At 33.3% G+C, this 8,390-nt stretch overlaps 1 protein-coding gene across 1 annotated transcript; it reads right to left on the minus strand.

Moving 5' to 3' along the window:
• Positions 1-485: 485 nt before the first annotated feature.
• On the minus strand, positions 486-8,173 carry LOC110886874 (probable serine incorporator). The gene is made up of 13 exons (XM_022134743.2): positions 7,855-8,173; positions 5,458-5,723; positions 4,610-4,683; positions 4,371-4,530; positions 4,256-4,280; positions 3,603-3,692; positions 3,342-3,513; positions 3,191-3,264; positions 2,184-2,247; positions 2,009-2,080; positions 1,782-1,915; positions 1,629-1,702; positions 486-824 (listed from the first exon to the last, which is right to left on the minus strand). Exons 2-13 carry the CDS (start codon positions 5,675-5,677, stop codon positions 763-765), a joined length of 1,221 nt encoding a protein of 406 aa, XP_021990435.1. The 5' UTR covers positions 5,678-5,723; positions 7,855-8,173; the 3' UTR covers positions 486-762.
• Between the last annotated feature and the right edge of the window lie 217 nt (positions 8,174-8,390).

Here is an 8,390-nt window from a genome sequence, read left to right on the forward strand (position 1 = left end):
GATGAACATGTTTAACCCGTTTGATTATACTGGTTGACCCGCCAACCCATTTAGTTAAACAGGTTGACTTGCCAACCCGTTTACAACTTGTTTAACCCATTCATTCAATCCCTCTGACCCGTTTAACACGTTAACAATGGGTTGAACGGTTCGTCTTGGCGTGTCTTTGACACAACCACACGAATAAATATATGGATCATGTTATGGTTTAAGATTCAATCTGACACTCACCGACACGACATGGTTGATACACACCTAGATTCAAACATATTAATTACACGAAAGTACAAGTCAGTTTATGGTAATACTTTGGTTATGTGAAATTGTGAACACGTTTGTTTATAAAATGCACTAATGCTGATATCATGATATTCAAACAGTTCATTATAGGATGCTGTCCCAATCACATCCTCATTGTTAAAGAGTAGTAATGTTAAGAGCAGTAATATTATGTATGAAATTTTATACCAATTTGGTAAAAAGGGGAACAAAAATTGAACATTTATTCCTTTTTTATGTGAGACAATTCATGTTCCTCTTATTCTTAAATCAAGGACTATATACGAACGAAAATCCAGGATGTGACATCCTTAGTTTTCGACTAAAAACGAATAAGATCAAAAGCATGTCGACTTCCAATAATTGACATGTTTAGACTCCATGGATGCCATTTCTTTTTCATCTCTCTGGCTTCTATATCATGTGATTGTGTATAAATTATGTTAACATACACAGTGAAGATTGTCCTCTTCGAGCTTTTGCTTATTTGGGCTCTTCCGCTACCTGCCGACTTTTCCACACGATCGGTGCTACCAGCATCCACACTGCCAAAAAACAAGTCAAACTAACTAAGCAAATGGAATAACAACAATTACTTAAAAATGTGTCAATTTGGACTTAATAACATCTGTAATGAAATTAGATTTAGCGAAAAGCAGATATATCATATGCTGACCTGTTGACCCGTCTACTTATCAGGAAAAATATATAAAAACATTTTACTCGTTGCGTTTGTGGAGTGACATTCTACAATGGTTTGTTTGTATATAGATATGTCTAAAATGTACCACAAAGGTTTTTTTATATTTCAAACCCGACACCACAAAGAAGGGTTTGGGTCACAAAGGTTTTTTTATATTTCAAACTCGACACGAAAAAGACAGGTTTGGGTCGACTAACATGACCTGTTTAAAAAAACGGGTCGGGTTTGGTTGACCCATTGACCCGTTTAACTATTTAGAATTTTTTTTATATATTTTTGTTTTTTTGTTTCTATTTTACATTGTTAAAATGTTAGTTTTGACACATTATATTATTTAATTGTCACACTCATACTCAGCATTAAACATGTTATCGATAACCCGCTTAAAACCCAACAACTCTATAAATCGTCAACTTGTATGATTCATTTAAAAATACGGGTTAAACGGGTCAGGTTCGGGTTGACTCGCATTTACATGTGTGCGGGTTAGGGTTGAAATCTTTGACCCGTATAATTATATGGGTCAGGGATGAACATTTCAACCCACCAACCCGAAACTTGTCGACCCGCCAACCCATCAACCCGACACGATTGACACCCCTATATAATATCCAAAAGTCGTGTTTCATATGGATCAAGTACTTACAGTAAACACAGACTGCTAGCCACTCATTTACTATTCTGACCCAAGTACTTGTCCAACCAACATCAATAGTCCACCTGAGATGAGGGCATTTCTGTAAATATACATTTGGACATTCATTTACAAGATCAAAGATAATGAATTATGATAACTTACTTTTTCATGGTGTGATGAGAATTCCAACCGATTAATAACATTGCAAAGTACATAACTCCAGAGGCAAAAACTAAATGGAAGAATCCGAAACCATACGGAACATCATCTTCCTCCTGTTTCTCATCCTTTCGCGACTGCACGTATGTATTTTAATTTAATTTTTAAAAAATGTCCATTAAAAATTGTTAAAATGAGTGTTTTTTTTTTTTTTTTTTTTTTTTTTTTACCTGAAAGCATTGAGAATCAATCCCTGTTGAAAATGTGGCAATCACCATTGCAAGTAGGGCAATAACAAAGCTCTGTAACAATAAGAGGTGCATCATTAATATATTATTAATACAGGCAATGTGTGTGATTTGTTGTAATATAAACTTTTAAGTGTATTACAAGTTGGAAACTTACTATGATCGTTAGCCAGTCTCTTGAGGCTCCAAACTTCCTCAGACATTTGATATCTGGTGGTTCACTGTAAGCACACGGGTATGGTATATGGTTACGTTAGGATAACGGGTCAAAATGGCTTTGGTAGGTGTTAAAACAGATCAGGGTTAGATTGTTTTTATCTTTCCAGTAACACTTTATGTCTATAATTTTATCTTTTTTTAGACTAAATGCAAAAGGTTTGTTTTTCCGCATCTGGATCCAAAAGGTTTAAAATCTTTCATTTTCATCTGACTCGTTAACTCCATCCATTTTTTTCTAGTCAAGTCAAATGTATTTTCGTCTGTTTTGTTAACGTAAAGAGCAACTCGGTTTTTTAAATACTTGTACGTTATGCAAAATGCTTGTACATAAAGTGAAAAATACCGAATTGCCCTTTAAGTTAACAAAAAAGACGAAAATACTCTTGACTTAACTGAGAAAAATGGATGGAGTTAACGAGCCGGATGAAAATGGCAAAATTTCAAACCTTTTGGATTCAGATGCGGAAAAAACAAATCTTTGGACAAAATTCGTAAAACTGGTCAAACTTCAGGGATGAAAATGACATTTTACTCTTTTTTTTTTAAATAGTTAAGTCGATACAAAAATTGAGCGTTCGTTCACCTACACCCAATACTAAAAAAATAAAAGAGTAAATTTCTATTTTCGTCCCTGAGGTTTGTCCATTTTAACTAGTTTAGTCCAAAAATCTAATTTATAACAAAATCATCCCTAAGGTTTGCATTTCTTAACGCTTATATCCCTAAGGTTTGCACTTCTTAACGCTTATCATCCCTAAGGTTTGCATTTCTTATCGCTTTTCATCCCTAAGAATTAAATGAAAAAGCACCCTTAGGGATGAAAAGCGTTAAAAAATGCAAACTTCAGGGCTGGTTTTGTTATAAATTAGATTTTTGGACTAAACTAGTTAAAATTGACAAACCTCAGGGACGAAAACAGAAATTTACTCAAAATAAAAAGTGTACCTTCTAATGGCGGACCAACATAGGAATACGATGTAGAGTCCCATAATACCTGGAGTCAGGAAGCCGGCATTAACCTGTTTCCGTTATAAAAGAAGATGATTAGTTTGAAAAAAAAAATGATAATACATAAGATTTTCATGGTTGAACTTACTTTTGGATGAAGAGAGACACTTGTCATAAGCTGGAGGAGAAAAAGTGTCCATGTAATGAAGAAAATATTTAGCGTGCAAGTCAGTTGTGGTGTGTACCAAATATACATCAAAATGATCCCCAGTATGCACACAAAATATGCAGCAATTGAAAGCAGCATGAAATGGGTACGGCTGGAGAAAAAAAAAGGCATTTATTAAGATAATCACAAATAAATTAAATAAAAAGTAAAAAATAACTAAGTTATACAGAAAGACATTACCATCTCTCAGCATACTTTTCTGATAAGCAGCGTTCGTTCAGCCATGTAATGAAGCTGATCATGCTGATTAGTTGAATTAGCAAAAATACCCTGCAAAAATGTCATAAACATGATGATTAAGATTTCTTTAAGGTGGTACAAAGGGAGTATTGAAATTAGGGGTGCAAACGAGCGGAGCTACTCGAGCTCGGCTCGAAAAAAAGCTCGAACGAGCCGAGCTTAAACGAGCTCGAGCCCGAGCCTAAAAACAAGCTCGTTTACTAAACGAGCCCGAGCTTTGTTTATCGAGCTCGAGCCGGCTCGCGAGCCTAATCGAGCTTTCTGTTTATATATTTTTTTATTAATATATTAAACATATATTTATATAATAACAATTACCATTTATATAAATATAAAAAAATAACTAAATTATATGTATAATAATGGTTATAATTAATATAAATTAATTAATAAATACTAAACGGGTCAAGCTTGAAAAATTACCTTCAAACCGAGCTCGAGCTTCAGAAATAAAGCTCGAATCGAGCCGAGCTCGAGCTCGAGCTTTCATATGTTAAACGAGCTCGAGCTCGAGCCTGGTCGAGCTCGGGCTCAGCTCGACTCGTTTGCACCCCTAATTGAAATGAAGATATAAGGATAAGAGATTTATTTACCCTGCACCAAAATGTGCAATGGAACCTGCCAATAAAAAAGAATGTTTAATTCAAGTGGTGATAAGTACAAGAATGGTTATAATAAGAATTGTTTAAAAAATAAAAAAAAACTAACCATATAGAAGAATCAATTGTGTAGGGAGAAAGAAGGGTAGAACGGTCAGTGTGATCAAGATGACGATTTTGGCAGACCACCAACTAGAATGCCACAGTTCTTTTCGCTGATGTAACTTTGTGGTGCCACTGGTTGAAACAAACATTATAAAGAAGAATATCTTATATATATTATTAAGGATTTCTCAAAATGATTCAAGGCAATGATAAAATGTGTATTTGTTTATGAGAAAAGGATACGAAACATCCCATGCTCACTCTCAGAACTCCTTGTGTGCCTAAACACTCTTCATGACCTTCACAACTTTTTAATTCTGCAAAGAACATGAAAATTTATCATCTGAAAATTATGTTACATGCATGGTTATCGATAGCGAATAGCGACAAATAGCGACAAGGTACCTATATGCTACGTAGCGATAGCGATGAAACAGCGCTCGCTATTTCGTGTATAGCGATAAGGTAGTAGAAAATTTTAAAAATAAAAAATATAGATATTTATAATCTATATATGTATATAATGTTAATTTTATACTTTTTATGCATAAATTCAGAAGTTTAAGGACCAAATGTAAACTAGTGAAGATAGACGAGGTTAAATGTTGCATGGACTTGAAGTTTTATTGATGAAATGTTGCATTTACATACTAGCCGAATCGAATACAATAAAAGAGTTGTTTATGCAATTTTGTGTTCTGTACTTGAAATAAATTTTTAAAGACCTAAATAAGTACATATCGGCTAGAGGTTTACAAAAAAACGAATTGGGACCAAACCAGTTCTTAACCCCGACCGGTGCCACATGAAAAACCGGTTTGACCCAAACTGGTGCCAACCTGACCCAGCCCGCAGGTTTCAGATAACGCTTTGGGCCCGAACTGGTTTCCACCCGACCCCAATTGATTTGGATTGGTTTGAATTATTTTCATATAAATCCGGTTTATTACCCAGACCCGTTTGGCCTCAAACTGCAACCCAAACGAGTTTGGAAAAATGTACACCTCTAATAACGGCTACGAAAAAAATGGTAAGGGCTGAATTGATAAAATGTTAAAAGTTGGTTTAAGTTCATGCAATATAAATCTTACTATTCATTTGGGTCAATACAGTCGGCCTATAATCACCACGTACAGCCCACGCAAGCAAGTTTGCTAATAGAAACATGACGCTATATACATAACGGGCCATCCAAGGATTGGATCCATATCTGAACTGGGCCCACCAAGAGCCCGCCAAGATCTTGGCATACGGATCATTACTGGTATCATTTCCTTCATCCATCCCGGCTTCAAGTTTTGCTGTCGTCATATATTTATTATAATAAATAATAAATTATTCACTTCTCATCTCCAATCTGTAAAATTATATTTTGTTAAAATTCAACAATGCATAGATATTTAATTATAAATTTAAATATCTAAAAGACTAAGTAACGTCTATGTGTCACGTGGCTTTACAACCATCTCATTAGTGACCCAGGGTTTATATAGATCCGTGACTATATTAATTAGCTATACAAAAGTATTCTATATATTTAACAGATTATTAAATAATTTGGTATATTATGTATAAATAAATAAATTCATACATTTTAAATTTTGTTTTGTTGTTTAAATCATTGAAATATTCTAATATATCTACTTGTTAAGGGGCAGAATTTTGTGTTTAGTAGGGTAGGGTTTGCTATTCAGAAGAGGGTAGCGGCGCAACTTGTTGCTCGTCTACCTGTCATTCGTCTGTAATCATCTCTGTTTAAATCACAATTTCGCATACATTATATTCATCTTTGAGGTCCCATCTGATTCTTCTATATTTGAATAAGTGAAAATATATATAAATGGAATGTTTGATAAGAATGAGAAAGCATCTAACATCAATCTTATCTCTACGTGTTAGTGCAAGTTTCATTTGTGACTCCATATTGAATATAGAATATGTCCGCTATGGGCACTAGGCTTATTCTAATACAATGATATTTTTGTAATATGCAATGATAGTTTGTACTGTACAAATGGTCATTAAAAAAATTAGGAAACCAACTTTATCGTAAAACTAACAGGAACCACAATAAAAGATATGATTAGATATTAGATACAGTTGGGGAAACAAAGAAAGATATGTGGTTATGTAACTTTGATACAAGACATACGTATATTTTTGTTGTTTCTTCAATATTATTATTCTATTTAAAAAAAGGGTTGTGTATCATATACAACCAAAAGCTTCTTTGTAAAGAATAAAAACAATCTCCCAACAAAAATTTAATTCTATATAAGTTTAATAATCTGGTTTACCTGCCACTTGTTTGTAATTTGCTACTTTGGTATTTTAATGTGGCTAATAAAAAAAATCTGGTTTTAAAACGTAAACTAACATAATTAACTTAAACTTATGGCTGATAATTCTTGACCTGTATATGGCACGATTAATAGAAAAACATATAAAAATAAATAAAGTTAGGGCTGACAATTCATGACTTGTTTATGGCATATTTAATAAAAAGTACACTAGGTAATTTTATATATCTTTTAAATAAATAAAATTAGGAGGCTAGACTCCATTATTTATCCTTCTTAGTACACAAAAGATATAAAAAATCATAAATATAAGATATAAAGTTCTTAAACGAGTTGTTTCTATATTTATTACTTTTATTAGTCGTGTCTTGTGTGACCTGTTAACAGTTAACGTTATCATGTGTTGTCAGCCCAACTTAAAAAGTTTAAAAATATTAGGATGAGTTACAAATTTTTAGAAACAAATTTTTACAAATTAATCAGTTTTTTTTTCTTGAACAAAAACAGCTTGTTTCTGGCGAAACGTGATCATTTAATGCTTTTGACTCTTTATTAGTTTATACTATACACACCACATAATCACCACCAATACATACAACTTGCACTACACACATCACATGTTCTAAATTCTAATGCACAAACCAACCAGAAAAAATAATAATAATCAAAGTAACACATAACGTGATCGATTATCACATCAAGCATCACATTCATCAATGGCGGATTAATAATAAACCATAACAAATAGCAGAAACTAATTAAACCATCACATATACTAATAGCAGATTATCAAAAATTCATTACGGACCGCAGAATACACATATCGCTCGATCTGTTAATTAAATTCTGATAGTAAAACTACAAACCAATCCGATTCGTGCGTGTGTGTGAGTAAATGAATTATATACACACAGAGAGTCACACATGCATTTCATCAAACAGTTAAGAGGACATGAAACTGAAACAATAGCAGATCATCAAAAAAACATTACGGACCGCAGGATACATATATCGCTCGATCTGTTAATTAAATTCCGATCGTAAAACTACAAACAAATCCGATTCGTGTGTGTGTGTGTGAGAGAGTAAATGAATTATATATACACACACAGTCGTCACACTCACACATGCATTTCATCAAACAGTTAAGAGGATATGAAACTGAAACTGATACAAAATCAAACAAACCTGATCGAACTCTCGCAAAACGGAAAATCAAGTCAGTTATTCCACACAGCAGAGGCTGAACTTTCCGGCGAACGTTCCGGTGAAGTCGCCGGAGATCCACCGGAAACAAATTCGTTGAAAAAGTTGTTGATACGAACTTACGCACTCGATTAAGCCCTAACTCGGTATGTATACGTGTATATATATGTTTATATGAACACAAAGAGAGTGTGAGATTCGTTTATGTTATAATCTTCTGTTTCTCTTTTGCTATTTTGCGCCGAACGGTTTTTTTTATGTTATTTTTTTTTTTTTTTGGTGTTTGAAGTTATGATTAGAAATGATATTTATGAAGGTTTTGAAGCGTTATTTTGAAATAGAAAATGACAGAGTTTGTGAAAAAGAAAAGAAAAGGTTATTTTATGTGGTGGGGAAAAGGAGAAAATGGTATAAAAATCTAGTAGAAAGTTGTTGACTTAATTGTGACTCTGATTTAAGTGGTGTATTAAAATATGACATTTGAGCCACTTAAATATGGAAGTTGTTTTACAACAAGT

This window comes from Helianthus annuus, chromosome 10 (assembly GCF_002127325.2).
Source record: "Helianthus annuus cultivar XRQ/B chromosome 10, HanXRQr2.0-SUNRISE, whole genome shotgun sequence".
Classification (NCBI taxonomy): Eukaryota; Viridiplantae; Streptophyta; class Magnoliopsida; order Asterales; family Asteraceae; genus Helianthus; species Helianthus annuus.

Excerpts from the sequence above, each read along its gene's own strand:
- LOC110886874 (XM_022134743.2), bottom strand. The coding sequence starts at position 5,677 with ATGACGACAGCAAAACTTGAAGCCGGGATGGATGAAGGAAATGATACC. Across the intron at positions 3,514-3,602 it reads GAAAAGTATGCTGAGAGATG|CCGTACCCATTTCATGCTGC; the intron begins GTAATGTCTTTC and ends TTTTTTCTCCAG. Across the intron at positions 3,265-3,341 it reads GTGTCTCTCTTCATCCAAAA|GTTAATGCCGGCTTCCTGAC; the intron begins GTAAGTTCAACC and ends TAACGGAAACAG.